The sequence below is a fragment of the Mustela lutreola genome, chromosome 7 (assembly GCF_030435805.1).
Source record: "Mustela lutreola isolate mMusLut2 chromosome 7, mMusLut2.pri, whole genome shotgun sequence".
In the NCBI taxonomy this organism is placed as follows: Eukaryota; Metazoa; Chordata; class Mammalia; order Carnivora; family Mustelidae; genus Mustela; species Mustela lutreola.
In genome coordinates, this window is record NC_081296.1 from 43155774 (window position 1) to 43179379 (window position 23606).

Below are 23606 nucleotides of genomic sequence, written 5' to 3' on the forward strand. Positions count from 1 at the left end.
TTACTTTTAACACTTCATCATCTTTTAACTAAAAAATAATGAGACTGCATCCTGAAGCAGGAAATTCAGTCTCAGTATTTAGAAAAACAGATTGCTAATATTTCATTTTAGTATATGTGCTGCCGAAGCGAGCACAGCTAATATTTCATTTTAAATATATTTACTTCTCAAGTTGTCATGTAATTCTCTTAATATCTTTTTTTTTTTATTATAGCATGTTGAGCCACAAAGAATTTAGGTTTATCTATCCAGTTTTACCATTTTGTATGGTGTTCTGTGGTAAGTATTTTTGTTTAATATAGAAAAAGTTGCATTTATGTAGAAATAGGTTAGATAATAAATTTTCCTTAAACACTAAAATACATTTTCAACTAAACTAAATGAGAGTTGCTATTCAATTACAAGGTAGACTACTCCAGTATTCTTTTTACTGCCTAAATATACTTTTTCCTATGTCCTAAAATGTGATATAAAAAAATAAGGATTTAATATCCAAAGGACCTTTCAGTGGTGGTGTTTCTGGTTGTAGGACTCTTTTATTCTAAAGTAATGAAATGTCTATTTTATAATAGCATTTTAAGTTTATGATTAAACTATGGAATTCTTCATTTGACAAATGAACAATATATTTATAGCTGTTGAAACTACTTTTTAGTGCTTCTTCATACACATCTACCACTTTAAGATTCACTCTAATGCATATGCAATTTTTAAAGTGATCCATGCCTCTGATTTTATTTTTGGCTTTTTCTCCATTTTTCCACTAGGTCTTTTGGAATAATTTTTTTTTTTTACATGTGACTTCTACAAAGTCTTATAGCACTGATCTCTGGAGAAAGTGAATTTTTACATTGGTTGTTTTGGAAAAAATATGAATTGAAACTTTATTAACTTCAAGTTTAATTCAGAATAAATGACTTGGCTTCCCTCAAATATTAAAAAAAAAAAAATCACTACTGGGGAGGGAAGAAATACGTATACAATGGAGACTGGAGGCTGGAAAAAACTAGGGAGTTAATGATATCAAACTTTTGACCTAAAAAAAACAAAACACCAAACCATCCACTGGGTTAAGCAGCCAGCTTTGATCAAGTATACACTATCTCAGCTATATGTACTGTCTTCAACTGAGATACAAACATAATTTATATACAAATACATATATAATTTATATACACACATATATAACTTATATATGTATACACACACACATCCAAATATTTGACACATCTGAATTGCTGAAACCAAAGTTCATTTGTGTTATGACTTTATAGTCTCACTTCATATATAGATGCAGGCACAAATTATAGGCATTGAACAGCTATTTGTCAAGTCTTAAGAATAGTGGGCGGATTCATCAGAGCAAATCTGCACATCTGCTCATGAATCACTATTCAGATTTAAAATTTTTCTTTACCACCACTTGAGCTGGAGTTGAGTTATAATTAAATCAAGTCCAGAAGTCAAATATTTGTGTGTGTTATTCAGTTAGTTTAGGAACTTGGTTTCATTTCATTTTTATAATTTAAGGTTTTTCTAGCATTCCACTTCTGTGCCATGTCTTTACAGAGTGTTTTAGAGAAAGACTGGGTTGTCTGAATCCTCATTCCCAGTCCAAAAGAATGCATCTTTTAAGTGGCACATTCTTGGTAACCTGTTTCCAATTCCAAAGATCGAGATAAAATGCTGATGAGGTTTGAAGAGGATCTCCTTCTAATGAACAAGAATCAGGATTTGTTCCATATTTTGTCCACTCAGAAGGATCCCTAAAGGACTGAGAACTAGCAAAACCCCTCATTTTCTCAAAGAATGTGATCCCTCCTTTGGACACATTCCTAAGGTCCTTGAATTGGACCTGAAGAGACTTGTATTCCCACTAAGAGTCCATAGTGAGCTCACCAGGACATTAGTCTTTGGATGTTCAGGAACAATGTCAGATAAGAGTTCTTTTCAGAATTGTTCTAAATGGCCTAATTTGTGTCTTTTCTAACTATATGAAATCTTGAGTTATACTGTACCTCAAATCTCAAGTTTTTATTCTTTTTTTTGGCCTGTTTTAAAAACCTGATTTTTAGGTAAACCTAACAACTCAGTCAGCAATTTCTTTATAATAGACACCTTAAAACTCAGTTGCTTAGAACTTACTATGTCTGTAGTTGTCTCACTATCACTTCCACCACATTCTTTTGGTCAAAGCAAGTCGCAAAGCCAGACCAGATTCGAGAGATGAGAAAGAAACTTCAAGCTCAGGTAGAGATTGGACATGAAGAGTGATAACTGCAGCCATTTTTTCAATCAACAGTAACTTCTCTTGCCTAATTTGAATTTCCCTCAGTTCTATCCAGAACAGGACTAACTCTGAGAAACGTACCTTCTGTAATTGGCTCTGATCCTTAGTGAACTGTATAACCTTGTGCCTCTGTTTCCTTATCTGTAAAAGAAAGGTGCCATTGGTCTAGTAGGATTGATATTTTTAGTTGAACCTCTTGTAATTTGCGCTGATGAGGTTTCCAACACCTGCTACTAATTTTAGGTTGGGTATCTGCTTCATCTGTTTTTATCACAGTGGCCAACACAGACTTGCTAGTCTGTTTCTGTTTCTCCATACACTAATTGTTTTATCAAAACTGCACATGCACGTTATTTGAAAAGCCATTTCATATGTTTGTTTTTTAAAAAAAAAACAAACAAACAAAAAAACAAAAAAACAATGGTACCCCGCCCTCCTTCCAATTCTTCTCTTCAGAGGCACCTTCACTCTTTCAGGTGGTTATTTTGATAATTTATCTCTTTAAATAAAATGGTTATAAAGCCCTAAAACATCTTGTTTTGGGCATTTCTTAGGACTTATATGAAAATAGCTTTATTTCCTTAGTGAAGTAGCAACATAAAATTCTTCCTGCTATCTCTGTGCCCAATATTCTCCTTACTGTTCGTAATAGTTTCAAGTTTCTCTTCCCCAGGCCCATTCTCCTGTATGTTCCATCACAGAATTAAACCACCTTTTTTTTTCATGTAAATGCTGAATTAAGTTAACTGAACAGCTTTCCCAGAGAAACATCTCTGATTGGTAAGACTTGGTAGAGATCTTTTTCTTGGGCTTTTAGATTGGATTTTCTGTCAAGGCTTGTCAAAACAAGGGTGCACCCTTCCTACCCCTGTGTTTGATGGGATCAGTAATGTACAGCCCTTAACTTTCGCATCCACTCCGTTCCAATGAACCTTACCTTGGTAAGAAGGAACTGATCAGTCCTTGCTTAAAAATACATTGTAATAGGAAGTATCCAAAACTTAAAAAGTAACTGTGTGTATCAAGATAAATCATAGGATGATTAGGATATATGGCTGAGTAAAGAAGGAACCAACTCATGCGGGGCCTTCTTATATACTCAAGTTTTTAGATTTTATTCTGGAGAAGAGTCAGCTGGGACATGATGGATTTAAAACTTTTAACAGTGATCTGATCGTGATTGGATAAGAACCCAGTGTGTTTGTTATAAAAATAAACTCCTGGTATAAAAAGAAAAAAACCCTATAGTGTCATCCTCTAATCATCTGGTTCCATTTCCCAGAGATAATTATCAGTCTTACAAATTCCTAAGAACTTCCTCTTTTATGTATCTTTTTGTTGGCATAGGTAACAGGAGCAAATTAAATATTCTGGGATGTTATTTAGCTTGAGTTAGAGTTACTATGGTAGCGTGCCCTTATTCAGTTCTCATTTCCCACAATTTTAGTAACCTGCACCAACCAAGATCCAGAAGCAGATGATCCCCTTTCTGACCTATCCTCAGGTCAGTAGTAGCCTAACACCACATCACAATGCCTCCGTCATTTGCCATACTTCATCTTATCACATAGGCATTTTTATCGTCTCATATCATCGCAAGGAAGATGGCTACAGTACAATAAGAAATGTTGTGACCACATTCTTTTAACTTTTATTACAGCCTGTTACAATTATAACTATTAATAGTAATAGTAATAGTAGCTAATAGTAATACTAATACAGCTATTAATAATAGCTGTTACTATTAAGCTGTTATATAGCTGTTAAGAGTATAGGGTTCTGTACTACTGGCAGTTTTAGGCATTCCCCCAGGGGTCTTGGAATGTATCCCCTGCAGAGAAGGAAGGACTGCTGTATGTAAAGTGAAGGTGTGTGAATTCCTATGAACCCAGGTTCATAGGAGGTCTTTGTTCTCTTGGAAATTACATGAGGCCAAAAGATCTCCCTAAGTGGTTTACAGAACAGAAGAAAACTTGTGTTCACAGAATCTTCAGTAATTGGGAGAGGGGTCTCACATTTCAGGTTAGATGATGCTTACATTACAGTGTGCTGCCTATCCCATTCTGAAGCTTGCTCATTCTAGGGTGGATCCTTGCAGTGAGAATTGCATCTGCATTATTATTTGTACATAGTTATGTAGACTTGGTAGACAGCAGCTACAGGATCTTGTTACCTTTTTTAAATACTGAAGAAACCATACTGCTTCCCTGTAAGTAAACTGTGAATCCTAAGCTTCTCTTGTGGCACAGACTAGCACTGCAGCTGTAACGTATTTCCATCTCTCCCTTTAACAGCTCCAGTTTCTGCAATTCTCTGGAGAATGTTCAGTGTCAGACAGTTTGAAATCCCTGGAAGTCTTCAAATCCAAGTCTGTTCAACTGTTCCTTCTTTCCTCCTCTTCCCAGCATTTTCTGTGTATTTTTTCCCCAAATAATAGGGAGATTCAGTTCTCTCTGAAAAGATCCATCCTACTATCACCACAAAGAAAATATAAAATAAAAGCATTACCTAATTTAAGACTCCATCGTACTGAACCAGATGGAAATACAAGCACATTTTCTTCCAGCATTCTACCCAAAATGCCATTTTTACAGAATTTACCACCGTGCACTCCAGTTTTAGATCAGTCACCATACCATTGTATCCCTAATGCCCATTTTTAAAAAAGCTTTCAAGGAACATTTAGTGAGTGAAAAGACTGTGGATGAGTGAACACTTCACAAATGCAACCTGAAGAGGTAACACTTCATTTGAATATTCCTGAGGGCAAGTTGTCTTCTAAAGTGGCTTGCCAGGATAGGCTTTAATGTAGATTTTTGTAATCTGAGGCCAATAGGTATATTTAGTTTTTTCCCATCTACTCAGGAAAGCGCAGCTCTTAAGCTTGCTGGTCTATTAGTTCTGTGACTAGAATTATTACAGATAAGAGAACTCCTGGAATCCTATTTCAATTCTAATAAAACTCAAATAGTTCTCAAACTTTAGTAGGTTCCTTATTTTACCATAGCAAACATAAATTTAGATATATTGTACATGTCGGTTTAGTTTTCTTGATCTTCCTGCATTTTTTACCACACTTTTTAAAATGTGCTTTGGCTAATCAGCTATTTCTAGTAGTAGTAACGAGAGAGATGTGTGATATTCCAACTAATGAATAGAATGAACTATAGGTAATGATATCTAAAACATTTCCTAGAGGAATGAAATTCTAAGATTTCTTGGCCAAATTTGGTTCGGCTATCAAGTAAGTGGCAGGTATCAGATGTCTTGGAATAGATGAAGTTATTTTATTATTTTCAATTATATATTACTTATGTACAATATATTATTTATAATCTTCAAAGCAATGAATAGAAATAAAAGAAAAGCGATAAAGGCACCATACCTAATTAAGATATATTTAAGTGTACAACAAAAGGTATCTTTAGTTTTTCCTAAACTGAATGTTAATATATACTTTTTAAATTTATGACAATGGTAAGTTGAAAGAATGAGTGTCTTCAGACAATGTGAAGTGTTATGCCTCAATAATGGCTCTGTGATTAAAGGAGTGAGACTGATACAAAGCGAAGGTCAAGCAAAGCTTTATTTCTTGCCAAGCATCAAGAATCAGACCTGCCGTCAAATAGACGGGTCGGGGCCGCCCCTTACAGAGAGGACCACCCCTCCCTGCTTTCCAGACTAACTTGTATGGAGCAAAGGCCATGAGGTTGGACCTGGCCACACACAGGTGGCTGATTGAATTACAATTCACCCCATGGTAGCCATAGAAACTAGCCCACCACCAAGTTAGCTAGAAGACAGTAAGCGCCCCCACTGACTGGATGTCTCCACCTGGCCTGACCCACCCTTGTATTTGAGCTTTCTTACCTGAGGCTGGTTTCCAGGACTTGTTTTTAAGTAAGTCCCCTGGGGGAAAGGGAGCAGGGACAGTTTAAGGGTTAAAAAACAATGTTATTGTTTAACCTCAATGGAAACCTCTGGCTATAAAGTAGGTCCTTACATGAAGTACTAGATGTAAATCAAGTAAATTACAGGTCTTAATTTACTCCTGTTTTTGAAATAGTCCCTCCTAGGCCAACTTCATGTTAGTGTCCTTAAATGGGAACAGTTCAAAATTAATTTTATTCATGTTATTTTCAGTGATTGAGCCAACCTAAAACAGCTGAGGCAGTCAATTAGGTGATGATCATGGAAAACAGTGCCTTAGCCCTGGTGGGAATTAGTGCTAAAATTCCAGGCAAGCCACAGACTGGATCCTGGATACCCAAATTCCATGAAATTCCATGAAAACAGTATATGTGGGGTATGAATAAAATGTCAAGTTCATTAATAAGCTCATTCTTTTCCAATGCAAAGGCCTGTTTTTTTTTTTTTTAAAGATTTTTTTAATTTTTATTTATTTGACAGAACACAAGTAGGCAGAGAGGCAGGCAGAGAGAGAGGAGGAAGCCGGCTCCCTGCTGAGCAGAGAGCCCGATGCGGGACTCGATCCCAGGACCCTGAGATCATGACCTGAGCCGAAGGCAGCGGCTTAACCCACTGAGCCACCCAGGCGCCCCAAAGGCCTGTTTTTTTAAGGGTACTTTCAATAGATCCTTATATGCTCATTATCAGTGGCTACTGCTGGGGAGGAGGACTATAGGAAGGGGATGGGAGACTTTTACTTTTCATTTATTCTATTCTGCTTGGGGTTTTTGCCACATGCAAGAATAACTTTTACAAATTTAAAAATAAGTTGTTCAACATCTCCAAATTGCCCAACACTACAGTAAAAGAAAAGACATACTTCTTTCAGAAGAAGATACCCATGCCACCATACATACAGTAACTTCTGAAAATCTCCCAGTGGTGTATTTTTCTCAGAGGATACTCTGCCACATATGTACACAATCCATTGTTAGCGCTTGGGAGATTAAAGAGAGGAGACAGACAAATGATCTATGTACCAGGATAAGCACTGGACGTACGTTTTTTCCTAATACTTGGAAAAGTTACTGTTACCCCATTTGCAGATGAGGAAAATAATGCTCAGCAAAGTAAAAGAAGACACCTGTGCCAGGGTTAGAATTCAAATCTGGGTCTGTTGGACTCCCTAGCCATTCTTTTTCCTCTATCCTTCCATTCTTTTTTCCAAGAAAAATGTCGAGATCTGAGGACAATGACAGCGAATAGAGAAATTATAAAGATGACATATTGCTTCTTATTTGTCCATGACATTATTTCAATTTGTGCTACTTCCATTAAGGTTTATAAATGTATTTGCAGTTAACGTTTGCTTAGCTATCCTAAAGCAAGAATGCCAGTATTATAGTTCATGTCTGTCTTCATACAGGGTACTCACTAAACCACCTGAAAACATGGAAGAAACCAGCTCTCAGCTTCCTGTTTTTATCGAATATGCTCCTTGCCCTGTATACTGGTTTAGTTCATCAACGAGGTACTCTTGATGTCATGACTCATGTTCAAGAACTCTGTTACAATAAACCAAATAAATCTTCAGCTTCAGTATTTATAATGATGCCTTGCCACTCTACTCCTTATTATAGGTAATAGAAGTTGTTCCACTACATGCTATTAAGAAAATGAAACTACTTAAAAATTCCTTTCAGATTCCTGAGTTTACTTGATAACTGTTCAAATGACTAAGAAATCTGAAACTTTATCCATATTCACTGAATTTTAAAAGCCATTTAAACTATGTCAATGAAAATCATATACAACTTTTAAGTAAGCTTTATTTTAAAAATGTGACATATTTAAATGATCTACTATAAAATAGTATAATATAAAATATTTTGTAGATCATTTGAAGGTAACCATAGTAAAATTGTTATCATTGAGCTTACTATAAATCTTTGTAATACATCTTCCATTTTTAAAACTTTGAATTAATCTCAAAACACTAGATTCTACTCCAGATTTACTGCTGGACTGCTTCCCTGGTCTTATACTAGTCTTTTTAAATCTCTTTATATTAGTTGTCTCACCTATAAAAATTAGGAAATTCAATTAGATGATATTCTAATGCCTGAATTACATATTTCTGAGAAATGCAACACTAAAACTACCTTAACTATGCAGGACATTTCAAAAGAAATCCATTTGGGCCTGTGCTTCCAGTTGCCTACTAACAGAACATGAGCAAAGCAAATTGCTTTCCTTTAAAAAGCTCTACATCTACTTAGCCTGGCTTTAAACAGTCTGAAGTTAAATTTCCATGTGCACATTAACTACAACTAACATTAACATCAACTAACTATCAAAGCTGCTATCATTTTAAGATAATTTAACACTTTTGGAATACTCAACTGAATCATTAATGCCAATCATTAAAACATAATTAGAAAGTTGGGACTGCCTAGCAAAAGCCACAGGTTAGATGTAAGACCCAAGTATCCCTTCAAATTGAGGTTCACCTCCTATATAAAAAAAACTAGAGGTGAGAGTGGGATATTCACTCTTCCTCTGTGCTCACATTAGCAGTAACAATGCAGAGAACAGGAATTCTAGAGGCATAGAGATGCTTTCCATACATGGCTGTATAGTTGATATCTTAGGTTTTGAGTAGTTCACCAAGTTCTCCTCTTATATTTTTCAAACTGCACAATGCAGCAAAAAAAGTCTCCTTCAGAGTAGAAGACTTAGAAGAACTTTTCTCGTCTTGTTTTGGTTTTCTCCCTGAAGCAAGACCTTCCTCTCCTAAATTATACAAGCCATGAAGTGTTAGGTCTTGTGTAAATTTACTCTGTATGCAGTTCATAGATAACATAAACCTTTATCACGTGTTTATTTTTCCTTAGGCAATTACAAACATGGCTTTTGCAGGACCCAAGTAACTGGCTTAAATTGTCATAATTCCATCAATCCATCTTTTTTACACACAGTCTAGTCTTTCTATGCCACAATAAAACCATTACTCAGTGAACATATGTTGCTCTCTATTACTAAATCTTATTTATATAAATACAGAACAACAACAACAAAAAAAAAACCCCACACAGCAACAACTTATTTAAGGATGTGAAAGGGAAGAGAGCAAGAGTCCTTTCTTGTTCATGAAGTTTTCTACCTTGCCAGTTAAGCCCATGGGGAATTGTTCTCTTATTAAGTCACCCACTTCATCCCAAAGGCCCCTTCCATTCCTGGAAAAGCATACTGATGTTGGAGAATTCAAAGTCTCCCACACTGCTGACTTCCTATCCCACCTTAAAGTGGAGTTTCATGCTTTAGTTTGGACTTGAAGGTTATGCTGCTGCTGCATAGGCACATGGTATAACAATCCTATTGTCCATCTTTGAGAAAACTACATTAAAATCTTGCTTCTTCACCTTAATGGGACTCAGCGGAGATTTAGGCTTCACATTTTGTTATGTGAACATGGTAGGTCTTGAGAGTAATTGTTAAACTTTCACCCTTTTTAACTTCTTGTAACTATTATGGTAACTTTCTCTTCACAGCCACGTCCACTACCCACTTCCAATGAGATTTCTCCAGTGTCCCCCAGACCTGACTGGAAAAAGTCAGTACCTTGACGAAGCAGATATATTCTATCTGAATCCCTTAAACTGGCTAGATAAAGAGTTTCACAATGATTCAACATTGCCTACTCACTTGATCATCTTCAGCATTTTAGAGGAGGTAAGGTAATATGAAAAAGGGGAAAAGTCACTATTTTACCTCTGGTTTAGCACTTGGGTAAACAGACAACTTTTTTATGGTCTCTTTCAAGCCCCATATTTTGTAATTGGTTCTTTCCTCTGGTCAATATCCATCCCAGTTCTATAACTATCAAGATATATATGTTACTTACCGTGAGTTAATTCTTTTATTAAGAAATTATATTGCTTTGGGGCACCGGGGTAGCACAGTTGGTTAAATGTCTGATTCTTGGTTTCGGCTCAGGCCGTGATCTTATAATTATGATCCCAGAGTCATGAGACTGAGCCCCGTGCTGGGCTCTGTGGTGAGTTCAGAGTCTGCTTAAGATTCTCTTTCCCTCTCCCTCTGCGCCCCCCATCTGCTTGCATACTCTCTCACTCTCTAAAATTAATTAATTAAAAAAGAAACTATAGTTTTATTAAGAAAAAAAGTGGTAGAGGCGCAAATTAGGTCATTCTAAAGTTCTTGAAACAGTACTCAGAAAATGTAGCCTTTATTTACTTAAACATTTATTTACTTCTAGGAAATAAGCACTTTCCTAATTTCAAGCAACTATGAGAGAACTGCTGTGTTCTTCCACACTCACTTGCCAGAAGGTCGAACTGGAAGTCACATATATGTCTATGAACGGAAATTAAAAGGGACATTCAACAAAAGATGAAATTCTGAACTGTGTTTAAGTCTTTCCTAAAGCTCAGATGGGTAGCTCAGATGTTAAGCGGCAGCCTTCAGCTGATCCCAGGGTCCGGGGATCGAGCCCTGCATTGGGCTCCTGGCTCTGCTGGGAAGCCTGCCTCTCCCTCTCCTACTCCCCCTGCTTGTGTTCCCTCTCTTGCTGTCTCTCTGTCAAATAAATAAATAAAATCTAAAAAAACAAAACAAAACAACAACAACAAAAAACTTTCCTAAAGAAACAGACATTGCTGGGTAGAGATATTTAGATGCTGCATAAATATGCCTGTAAACACTGGGTAAGATTCGTGGAACTAGCAAAAACCACTGGAATTGCTTTACCAAATATTACTACTGAGGAAATGTATGAATAAATATCACAAAGTATAAAAATTTTAATACAAATACCAGATTTTAAATAAAGACCTTTAGTTTTCCTCATGGTGTAGTTTTATTGTTTCTCCCACAATATTCAGATGTGCAAGAAATTTCACAAGAGAACAAGTCAGCAAGCTCATAGGAAGGCAGCATATTCTTCACAAGTCAACGGGCTCTTGAACCCACAAAAAGACAAGAAGCAAGTGTAAGATTATAAAATGTTAAAAGATGAAATTCCATCACAACGTATTTTTTTCAAGCTCTACTGCAAATTTAACACAAATGTCAGTGTTAATTACACTTTGTCATAGGATTTGAGCTTGCTTTAAGCTCATACACTGAAAGGAAGACATTTCATGCACAAAATATGTTGCATGCCCAGCTTCCTTAAAACTACAGTTGAACATTTCCAGTGCCAAAAAAAAATTCAGCAAAGCTAAACTACAAGGAAAATGCAAGTTAGTAAGCTTTTACTTGATGCTTCTGAGTAATAAAGTCATCAAACTGATACTTAGAAATGACAGAAAGACATTATCTTGATAATTTCATTTTAGTTTCAACACCAAACATTGTAGAAAGCATCCATGTTTCTGTTACCATTTTCTAATTTAACTTAATCATGATGATCAGTATTTAGGGTCAAAAGGTAACTGCCCCAATTCTATTTCAAGATTTGCCATGTGTCTTCCATTAGTGCGACCATATTTATGCCATTTACCTTCCCTTTTATAAGGTTGTGGCTGAGGGTGCTTCTGCTCTTGTTTTCGATGCCTGGAGTTTTCAATATTTACCATACGTTGCTTTTTATCTGGTCGACTGAAAGCAGTAAACACATTTTTCATCTATGTTAGCGTTAAATTTAAACAAGACACAATCTTAATGTTTTTCTCCATTAATCTATTATCTGAACACTCTGAAAAAGGATGTTAAATTAATCTGAAGTATAATCCTAACACAACCAAACCAAAAAGATTCAGTATTATACTTTCATCCTACAGGAAAAAAAAAAAAAAAAAAAGACATACTATAGTGGTAAAAAGGGGAAATACTCAACAGATAAATAGAAATGTGACAATAAAATAATGAGATGTGTTTCCATTTTTTCTCCTCTAGTTTAAAATCAATCTCTTCCCAGTGGCTTCATCCCTTACATGTATGTATAGATATCTTACAAACTGAAGAATATGTATATATCTCTTACAAACTAAAGAAAGTTTCTTTTTCTATAGCCACAGCCCAAGGTATGTATCTACTGCTTTCCTCAAACTCCATATTATCAGGCTACTTCTGTCACTACTTCACTGAAACAGTCCATAATGCCATTCACGGCCACCCAATTCACAACCATGAAATCCAGCTTCCTCTTTGTTTAAAGCATTTGAGACATGTATATATACTCCTTTCACTTGAGATGATCTTTGGATTTTCTTGCCATCACATTTCAGTATTCTTAAGCCTTCTTTCTCTACAACCCCGTACGTGTTAGTGTGCCCCAGGAGTCTGAAAATACCACCCCAGCCTAGATGATCTACACACACACACACACACACACACACACACACACACAATCTGGGCTAGAAGGAGTCCTATAACTAATGGCCAACTAATTCTTTCAATTTGGCTGTTAACAGATACCTACAAGCACAATTCTCATTTCCAATTCCCCTAACCCAAAACCTCTGGTATCCCTATCTTAGTGATGCCACTATCCAACTAGTGACCCAAACCAGAAATCTGGTACTGTTACTTTCTACTTCTCTTTCACAAGATATACCACCAATTTTACTTATATTCTTCAAATCTGTCTCCTTCCACTCCTATTACCCTAGTTCAGATAGTTCAGATACTCATCAGCTCATGTCTGTAATTTTTCAAAGACCACCATCTAGCTTTTAGCTTCACTCTTTCCAACCAACATTTCAGACTGTTGTCAGTGATCCAAAATGCAATGAGGCAAGTCTTTTAGCATAAAGAGATCCTTCAGATCTTCACAAAAGATCTGTATCTTTTCATACCCCAGCACTACCTTGCCTCCTTAAAGTGTCATGTCTTCATATCTCCAAATATAGTTCTGAGTAGAATGTCCTGCTCTGCTTAGCAAATTCTCATTTCTCCTTCAATAATCAGTTTAAAGAAGTTCACCTCAAAGACCACCTCACTCCTGAAACTTTCCCAAACATCTCCAGGCTGAGGCCACCACACACAATGTGCCTCCAATACCTCTATTTAATGTCTTATTGTTACCTAACTCTCCAAAAGCTTGTGAGCTCCTTGATGGCAAGAATTTTCCATGTTTTGTCAGGGCAGCCTCACAATGTTTTGCTCATTTAGGTACTATATAGTTAAAGACTAAAGACATCAGAATCAGTCTCATTATTTTATAGACACATTACATTTATTCAAAAAGACATATATAACTAACTCAAAGATTAAAAAATAAAGCTAACATTTGAAGATTAGGCAAGTTTCATGTTACAGAATATAAAGCTGATAAGCAATTGATAGTTATTTTTAGAAATTATGTATATAAAGCACACACATTATAACTTGTGACTTACTAAGTTTGCCCTACCTTTATGAACAATAATTGTGTAATAACCATATTAAGTATAGTTTAGTTGGTAAGTGGAATAGACAAAGAAGTGGGCCAATCCAAATTGTTACATATGAGCTCTTCCAATTTCAGAGTGAACTCTGTACTGTTCACCCAAGCTTCCCAAAGTGAGTAAATAAATAAAAGATGAAAGAAAAATCATTTCACTTAAGATGATTACCTTTTCATATAAACTAGAATGAAAAGAAACGAGCTAAAATAGGATTTACATATCCTTAACTCATTTTTAAGGCAGAATTTAACCATTTGCTCAAGTCAAACTGATTATATGAAATTTTCAGTTTGTAACGGCTATTAACTTAAAATTGTTATCTTTCGACTTAATTTATTCTAAATTCTCTGGCAATAAGGTACTTTTACAAATTGCACTTTTTTTCTTTACAAAAAGTACTTTAACATTCCAAGATGTTAACATGATTAAATTTGCTACCCAATCTATAAATGTCAAAAGCTATTATAATAACATGGTGCTATGTAAACCGACCTGGGTCCATATGGAGGGGAAAGAGTGTGACCAAAGAAGTGTCTATATATATATCCATCCAACTTCTCAAACACTCCATCATTATCTACTTGATATTCCTTCATGTCTTTAAGATAATCTTTAACATCATTAACAAAGTCAGTGAAGAGCTTCTGATCATGTATAAAGACACCATTTAGGAAAAACTTATTGATGAATTGATCAAGTTCTTTCCAGTGATGAAAACTATCCAGTTTTTCTAATAAATACCTTTCAATTAACTGTCTAAACTCATCTATCCCTACAGGATTCAACATTTTCATATTAAAAAGGTTAATGGATTCCTGTTGAGCACATTCAAATACACCAGAACAAGATTTTCTGAAAGAATCATAATTTTCACTACAGTCATGCTCAGCACTGCACTTCTGGGAATTTGTATTTTTTCTAAATTCTTCAAAGTGAGTTGGCTTTTCTTTCCTTCCCTCTCTTTGCGTAGTAGGGCCTTTATTCTGGTTTTGTGTACGTGCCTTATACTGTGGATGTAAATATTCACTAAAAACTGTTGATTTTTTCACTGCTTCTTCTTTTGTGGCACTAAATCTTTTATTGCCCTTTTCATCGAAGATATTCTTGGTGGTATCTTTGAAATGCCTGAAAGTGGATTTAACTGAATCTGAAAATTTTTTCAGATTTTCTTTCACAGCTTCTTTTGCCTGTTTAATTTTTTCTTTATGATGCCTCACAAACTCCTTGGTAGAATTCTTCATGGCATCAAATGTTTCCTTAACTGAACCCAAAAACGTTTCCTTTGATTTATTTTTAGCCCTGTGGTTTCCTCTGCTCCCTTTCTTTTTTCCATCGGTTTCTTGTTTTGCATTTTGATCTTTTGCCTCAATATATAGTCTTTCCCACAAATCAGAACGCTGCTGTTCAAAGGTTAGCTTCTGCTCCAGTTCAGTAAGTCTTTCCCGTAGGACTTCTATTTCCTTTTTTTCAGTCAATACATTGGGAGAGTTTGGGTTGCCATATGACTCACTAGAGCTTAACTGCTGGAGTTCCACCTTTAAAGCCATAGTTACTAGTCGTTCTCTCTCCAGTTCCGTCCTTAGCGTCTTTGCTTCTGCCAAAAGAGTCTCCCTCTGATTAAGGAAGCTGTGTGTCTTCAGCTTTTCTTCTTCCAGATGCTGCTTAAGTTTCTGATTTTCTGTAACTAATTCAGTACCTGTTCCTTTATCTTCCAATATCCTAATCTGTTCTCTTAGTTTCCTTAACTCTTCCTGTAATAAAGATAAGGCTTTTTCTTCCTTCTCCAGAGATATTCTTAAATGCTGATTTTCTGTATCAAGGTTCTTTTTCTGAGTTTCAAAAGCCATCTTCTCTTCTTCAGTAAGGGCCCAACATCTTGCAAGATTTTCCTTCAAAGACTAAGTTTTTTGAAAGAGAAGAAAAATGTCAAATGCTTTATTTAAAAGTTCAATTCAAATCTTCAAAACATAACCCTAGGTAACCAATACTCATAACATTTTTAGTATCTTCTTCTGCAGAGACTATCTTTTATGCAGTATATATATTTATATTTATAGAGTGTATATATATGTATTTCAATACATAAAAGTCAGAAAATACAAGGTTCATTTCTAAAAATAGAGCTAGGGATACTTCTCATTAGTGTTTATTAGTGACTAATGATTATTTCCCATATAATTATATGAAAGACTAATGGTTTCTCGGCCCACCTACAAGTCGGGAGAAAAGGAGACTGGTCTATCTTTGGACAACAGAACTCCAATCTCTCCTGAGAAGTCTCCTAAAGAGAATTTAGGCAGGACTAAAGGCTTCTCTGACCCTTGGGTGAAAGAGATGATCTTTTATAAAAGGGAAAATTATAGCTAGAGATGACTTGAGGATTTAAAAAATTCTATTTATATTCTCTGCACTCTTTGAAAGGAAAACATTTCAACAATCTTAGTCCTATATGAAGTATCTTCAACCTGTGCAAATTTACATCCCAAAGTAAGTTCAGGTAAGTCGTCCTAGTTCTCTCAGCACTACTTAGAGGACTCAATCTTGGTAACATTTATAACTAATTTCTCCAATTTCAAATCATTTTCTGAAGAGACTATCACCAGATTAGCAATATAACTCTGAAATCAGCACCCTTGAAAGAGAGGAAACCATGTTCAATTAGGTTTACGATATTTTGCTGCATTTCAAAGTACTTTTGAATATCTTTTTCAACTACGTATTAGAAACAAAATTTCACAAAAACAGCAAGAAACTAAACAACATGCTTAAATAGGCTAATAGAGCATTATCCAGTCAGTTAAAATACCTTATAGATAAATCAGCAAATGATAAAATTTTGCTTAAGACATTACCATTATCCCATTTGAATCAGACCAGAAAATCAGATATACAGAAACAAAAGAAAAATGTCCTTTAGGAGAATGACAGTATTTCCACTTGAAAAATAACTATCTGAAATGAATGGTTCACTATCTGGTTCATTACTCTTTAAAAAACAAATAAAAATTTAAAATTTCACAATAATCAGAGGTGCCTGGGTAGCTCAGTTGGTTAAGCGTCCAACTAGATTTCGGCTCAGGTCATGATCTTGGGGTCCTGAGATTAAGCCTTGAGTTGGGGCGGACACTGGAGCCTGCTTGGGAATCTCTCTCTCCCTCACCCTTTACCCCCCACCCCGCTTGTACTCTCTGCCTCTCTCTAAAGAAATGCTTTTTTAAATTTCATTATAATCATTTCATCTACTCTCCATATGTAAAAGGAAACAAGTTTCATGTATCCAACAGAAGTGGATCATGAAGTAGTACAGACTAATGTAGCATTATCTTTAAATGCAAGAGCACAAGGGACCACAGAATGAATGGAGGGTATGTTCTGCATTCAGTAAACTCCATAATCTTAAAGTGCCTGGTAAGTAAATCTCAGGCAGGTCTCCCATGAAGATCTTCAAAATCCAAACCACATTTAATAGATGGAGCTAAGAGGCCTGCCAAGAACTGACTCAGGAAGATCTACGTAGGGTCAGGCTCCTAAAAGCCAACATCATCCTACAGAACCAGAAACCACGGTGGTAAAGAAGAAAATACCTACTCTTTTTATAACATCACTTGATCAAGCTGGGGAAAACTACACTATTTACAAATAACTTCAGTAGTCCCTGCCTGAAAAAAGAAATAATCCAGATATCAAGTGGGATTCTGTCTTCTAAAGAAATATAATCATAACCCTGTAAGGGGTACATAAATTGTGAGGGAAATTTGGGGGAATGGAAGGAAAAAAGAACAGTTTACTTTTCTACTGTGAATTTATCTACAAGCCCTATATCTTTCTTATGAAGAACCAGAGAGGAGACCAGCTATTACACTGGTCCTCATAAACCCACATAGGTGTTAAGGAAAGCACAGTCCTGCTGGTGTTAGGTGAGTTTAGGAAGGCAAGTGTAACGTGCTGTCTCTTCCATCAGGCCTAACAAGAAACCAAAGAAAAAGGACCCACTGATTATTTCCCTTGATCAAGGAAAGATCTTAGAGAGGGACTACAAACTCTTTTTTTCACTGAAAATGTTTTGCTAGTTCTGTAAAAATAATGTTAATAACAATGTTTTCTAATACTATTAATTTAAAATGATGTTAATTATAGTAACTAGAAATAACACCCTTGAAGTCAGATAAATTCAGCTTTGCCAATTGCTAACCTTGAAAAAGTTAACTTTTCTGAACCTCTTTCCCATCTATGAAATGAAGCTAATACTTCCTTAATTCACAGGTCTGTGGTGAGCAGTAAGAGAAGTACTGTATGTGAGGTACTCACAGCAGTGACTAGGACACAGTAAGGAATCAACAATTATTATAATATTATTACTGCCTCACTAATCTGCTTTGTACTTTTATCTGAACAATCCAATAATTATTGGCTAACAATTCTTTCTTAAGAAAGTTTGTTAGTAGTACATACCTTATAATCTATAAAAGATTCTTGTTCCTGTTGACATTGGGAAATATAATCCTTCATATCATTCAATTCATCTTCATGTATCTTTCTGACTAACTGCTGACGCTTCTGAATCTGAATTGTGCCTGAAAAAATGTGAAAATTTTTGTTAGGGATACACACACAACACACACACACACACACACACACACAAAACAAACATTATAATGACCAAACATATAATATATATAATACATAAAACATAAAATAAAACATTTAATCTTTATATATTTAATTAATTAATCTGGATAGGATCATTTTCTTCAAGGCCAGCATTTCACAGTTGTATAAAAACTCTTATAATATAAACAAAAGAATAAGTAAAATCTCATGGTGTCATTCAACAAATAGTGGCAGATGAATGTTAATAAAAATCAGTCCAAGGTTAATGTATATTTTTTAATTTAGCATACACCCTGGGACATTTAAGCACTTCACTATCCTTTTGACTAAAACAAGCCAGCCTATGTTACCCTTAGAAAAAAAAAAAAGAAAAAAAAAACTTAAAAACTTATACACTGTTTCTAATCTTACAATATCGAGGGCACTCAACTTTGTTATTTTTGAGAGATTGTTGAGGGACATAAAGTGTTGTCTTCAACGGGGAAAGGAACCATAGAATCTATTCATAGGATGTAAGTCAATAAGGAAAAATAAAAATGTCTATCTTTTTCTCACTATATTTTGCCTAGTAAACGATGTTACACAGCCCAAAAAGTACAAGGAAAATAACTGCCTGTGATTACCCACCATTCTCACAGCCAAATCATTTACGAGTTCTGCATTAGTTAGGTCTGTACTAGAGTACCACCAACCTCATCCCTGCAGTGGTAAAGTCTTAAACCAACTAGGATTCTCTATATTTTAACCCTAAAAACCAAAATGTTAATTTGCCAAGACATGCTGTTCACATGCTGCTTGCTACATGCCTCATGCATGAGAGAAAGGAAAAAAAAAAAAAACAACACAAAAACACAACAACACTGAATCAAAAAATAAGGCAAAAGGCATTTGGCAACCTTGACCTTAACATCTACCAAGTGACATATTATTACTATAACATAGGATTTTGCAATGAAAGTTTACTATGTCTTCCCCTACTGCTAAAAGAAGCTAACTTTCAATTTCTTTGATAATCTTGAAAAACACTAAGGAAAACTTTTGCCAAATCACAAACTGTTACCAGCTATCATATTCTTCTGTTAAGATTCATTTCCTCTCTTTCAATTTTTGAATTTACAAAAGCATGGTAGATTTGTCTCAATATTACTCAAAAGAATCTCAGATTTTTTTGAATGCTGAAAATTCATTTGTATTTCCCACAATATCAGAAAACCTCTCTTTTCAAACTGCTGACAGGATGAATTCCTTTACCCGCTGGAAAATAACCTAAAACTACGTGTTGAGATCTCAATTTGCCCATGTTGGACAACTGTCTTTATGTGACTTTTATTTATCTAATAACTATTGGTTAATAACTATTTTCTTTTTCCTACATCTTCAGCCACCTAACTATAAAGTGTTACCACCCAAGGTACAATCTTCGGCCTTCATGTCATGTATACCAATCTGCCTATCTTAATCATAAAAACCCAATTTTTGCTATCCCTGCTGTAAGAGTTCTCTTCTGAGTCCAATCTTACCAGAGCTTCTTGCCAATACATCCAGCTGCCTGTTGGGTGCAATTCTGGGAACATCTTCATGAAAAAAATCGAACCATAACACCTGCCCTAAACCATTTTAGAATAAAGTTGAATAAAAACGGCCAAACTGTGCTCACCATCATATTTATCATCTAGCAAAACTTTCCTAGAAACACCCCTAATTCAAAAAATAAAGCAGCTGGCATACTTCTTGGAATTTAAAAAATAAACCACTAATATCACAAGTTATGTTTTCCATTATTACTTCAGTGTCCCTTATTTCACTAACCTTTTCTCCACCCCGACCTTCACAATAATTGTCAAGACCCTGATCATCAACAGCAGGATTACAAACAGTCTTAACTGTCTTAATTTTTCTTATTCAATATGCCTCTTTGCACTTTTCCTCTAAAATTACCATGAGGTCACCCTATAAATCAAACTCTTACCCGGATTCCAAGATGTTTTACAACATTACACCAACCCATGTACTAAAATGTTTTACTCCACTATTTCTCTACTCTGCTGTAGTCCAGCCAGTCTTCTCCTTGCTCCCAAATCCAGCAAAGTTTACTTTCAGGTTGTCAGGTTCTCAATTGCTGGAATGCTCCACTTTCCTTCCGACTAGCATAAATGTTAAGACTAGACCCTGCTCAAATCCTACCACCTTCAGGATGACTCAGTAAGTATAGCTTTTGGGCTATAATTCTCTTTTCTGTGCTACATAGCTTAGCACCCAGATATATTCTGTTACAGTGTCTGAAGAGCAGGATAACCTATCAATACTTAAAGTCATTAATTCCATGAGAAAATCAAATCGACTGAACCTCACTGTTGATTTAGAATATGGATAGCCTACAATGTAAAGAAAGCATACGGAAGACAGGTGCTTCATACATGAAGATTTTTTTTTTTAACTTTTGTAAGCATTTTCAGAACCTGAAGGAGTAGCAAATACCTGTAATACACTGTTTTACTATCCTCAATCCTGTTAATTCTCCCCTCCTTCTGGGATAGATCTGATTCTCCAAATTTATAAAGAGCTGCGGTTGGCAAATGCCCTGAGTAATTCACTTAAATAGTATGTTTTTGTTCAATAATTAGTAAGCAAACAACTGATTATGGAGTATGCAATGACTAACTTCATGGTGCATGAGAAATTCAAAGTGGTTCTGAAATCAACTCAAACGAGCTCTTTAAGTGTTGAGATCAGTGCCAGAATTAAGGGAAAAAGTGATGTCCTTTAAACAGTGACCCTGAAAAACTAACTGTTTTTATATGTTCGCTGAGTCAATCTCATCACCACGCAAAACTACTTCATATTACCCAGGCTTTTCATATTCCGAAAGGATAATTTTTAAAAGTACAGGAAAATATTTTATTAGATATAATCATTGAAGTAAATTTTACAAGTAACCAAACACTTATTTAAACAAAGCAGCAATTTCTCAATTTTGAAAGCACTCCTCTCTACATTGCTCCTTCTACAAAATACTTAAAGGTCATGCAATTGGTAGTTTTAAAGCAATCTGGATTAACATTAAATCACTGTCCACATTTTTTAGTAAGAAAAAAAGATCAAGATAAGACCTTCTCGTTTGTTAACTCCATGTTTACCTGTGGGGGAAAAAATCATTCTCAAAAATACGCTCATACATTTGTTTCAACTAGAAAATAAACAAAAGTATGCATATTACTTCAAGTCAAAACTCATTACAATAACCTTCAAGGAAGGATACAAATTATACTATCTCAGTATTAAATTCAAGCAGGTATCCACCAGGAGTCTAAATGCTTATTTTTAGCAATATAAATTTAAACAAGAAGAAACATATTTTACTAACTCTGACTTTAAACAAATATTGTCTTAAGTTTCTTCTAACATTACACTATGTATGTTTTTAATGCATCCTTTCCACACATTAACAAAGGGTACATGTAACTCTTCAATTTTTGCATAAAGAAGACATTGTTGAAAGGAACTAACAAAACAGGAACATTCCAAAGTTAAATTGTGGATCATACCAGCAAAAAAACCTAGAAGTACTTCATGTATAGCAAACTGAAATTTGTAAAACTGACAAGATCTAAAACATCTGTTTAAAGTGTTTTTTTTTTTTTTCAAAATTTTAATACAGAGTGTGTGAATGAGCATGAAGTTTTCAGTTCTCAGTCTCATCTTTATACAAAATGTTGAATAAGACTCAATGGTAAGGCTCCCCAATGAAAAATTATACCACATGAAATTCCTTCCTCTTTTCATCTAAGACACTTTTAAAGGGTTTAAAGATAATCAATATACATAAATATTAACAAGGAAAATAACAAGCAAAGTTTAGGGGCACCTGGGTGGCTCAAGGGTTAAGCTCAGGCAAAGAGGCCTTTCTGTCTGCCCTTCCCTGCCCCTCATGCTCTCTCATTCTGTTATCGAATAAATAAAATCTTTTTTAAAAATTAAAAACAGGGGTGCATGGATGGCTCAGTGGGTTAAAGCCTCTGCCTTCAGCTCAGGTCATGATCCTAGGGTCCTGGGATCCAGCCCCGTATCGGGCTCTCTGTTCAGCAGGGAGCCTGCTTCCCTTACTCTGTCTCTGCCTGCCTCTCTGCCTATTTGTGATCTCTGTCTGTCAAATAAATAAATAAAATCTTTTAAAAAAATTAAAAACAAAAAATAAACAAACAGGCATGCTAAATCACGAGAGACTGTGGACTCTGAAAAACAATCTGAGGGGTTTGGAGTGGCGGGGGTGTGGAAGGTTGGGGTACCAGGTGTTGGGTATTATAGAGGGCACGGATTGCATGGAGCACTGGGTGTGGTGAAAAAATAATGAATACTGTTTTTCTGAAAATAAATAAATTGAAAAAATTAAAAAAAAAAGGCATGCTAAAAATCCCTACATTTCTTTTTTTTTTTTTAAAGATTTTATTTATTTATTTGACAGAGAGAGATCACAAGTAGCTAGAGAGGCAGGCAGAGAGAGAGAGGAGGAGGAAACAGGCTCCCTGCCGAGCAGAGAGCCCAATGCGGGACTCGATCCCAGGACCCTGAGATCATGACCTGAGCCGAAGGCAGCGGCTTAACCCACTGAGCCACCCAGGCACCCAAAATCCCTACATTTCTTAAGTAAATACCATCTGACGTAAGTGAAAATAGCTTTGTGAGAAAGCTAGCACTGTGCCCATTTTCCAAATGAGAAACCTGAGGCTCAAATAAACAGCAAGCTTTCCAAGGTCATATATTTAATGATGACACTGAAAACAGTTCCCAGAATTCCTCTCTTAGCAAGTGCCCATACACATGATTTGTTTACGTGTAACCAACTTTCAAATACTTACCATAGAAATGCCCAAATCCCATGCTGATTGCAATCACCAAAGCAAGTATAACACACTTATTCAGACCACTGCTGAACTGGCGTTTACACAGCTCCTTAGATGGGTCAGTTTCTTGTTCAGGGTGTTGCCGTTCTTCGGATTCTGAACTAGAAACAGTCTTCTTCCTTGCGCGGCGGCGTCTAAAAGCAGGACTAGGCTGATGACTGGTTTCATCACTACTTGATTCGTTGTCACTAGGCTGGGATGAAAATACTATTTTAAAAAGAAAAATGTAAATATTAAAAATTTTAGAATAGCTTTTCCAATAAATATGATTTAGAATAGTCAATGCCATCCCTACGTGTCCTTTTACATAAGACAGCCAAAACCAAAAACAAACAACACAAAAAGAAACTCAAGTTTTCAAGTTTTTCAACATAAAACCAAAACAGAAAAGATTTCAACTGTGATACACAAGAATCTATTAATCATGTTCTGTGCCTTTGAGGGTTTATTTGGTTTTATTTTTTTAACTTCTCTTCTAGTTTACAC

The 23606-nt window shown here is 35.5% G+C and overlaps 2 protein-coding genes across 4 annotated transcripts in view; one reads left to right on the forward strand and one right to left on the reverse strand.

Annotated features, from left to right (window-relative positions):
• Positions 1-11065, forward strand: part of PIGB (phosphatidylinositol glycan anchor biosynthesis class B) — a 47730-nt gene extending 36665 nt beyond the window's left edge. Inside the window, exons 9-12 of the mRNA XM_059180568.1 lie at positions 215-279; positions 7626-7839; positions 9751-9931; positions 10476-11065. Of these exons, the coding sequence (XP_059036551.1) occupies positions 215-279; positions 7626-7839; positions 9751-9931; positions 10476-10613 (598 nt within the window). The 3' untranslated portion in view covers positions 10614-11065. The remainder of the gene's footprint in view (positions 1-214; positions 280-7625; positions 7840-9750; positions 9932-10475) is intronic.
• CCPG1 (cell cycle progression 1) overlaps positions 11052-23606 on the reverse strand; it is a 38932-nt gene continuing 26377 nt past the window's right edge. For 2 of the 3 annotated variants that reach the window (XM_059180561.1, XM_059180562.1), the window contains exons 6-9: positions 23076-23327; positions 18061-18182; positions 14101-15506; positions 11052-11818 (exon numbers count right to left, since the gene is read on the reverse strand). In XM_059180561.1, the coding sequence (XP_059036544.1) occupies positions 11629-11818; positions 14101-15506; positions 18061-18182; positions 23076-23327 (1970 nt within the window). In that variant the 3' untranslated portion in view covers positions 11052-11628. The remainder of the gene's footprint in view (positions 11819-14100; positions 15507-18060; positions 18183-23075; positions 23328-23606) is intronic. The other variant, XM_059180563.1, reaches the window with a different exon arrangement.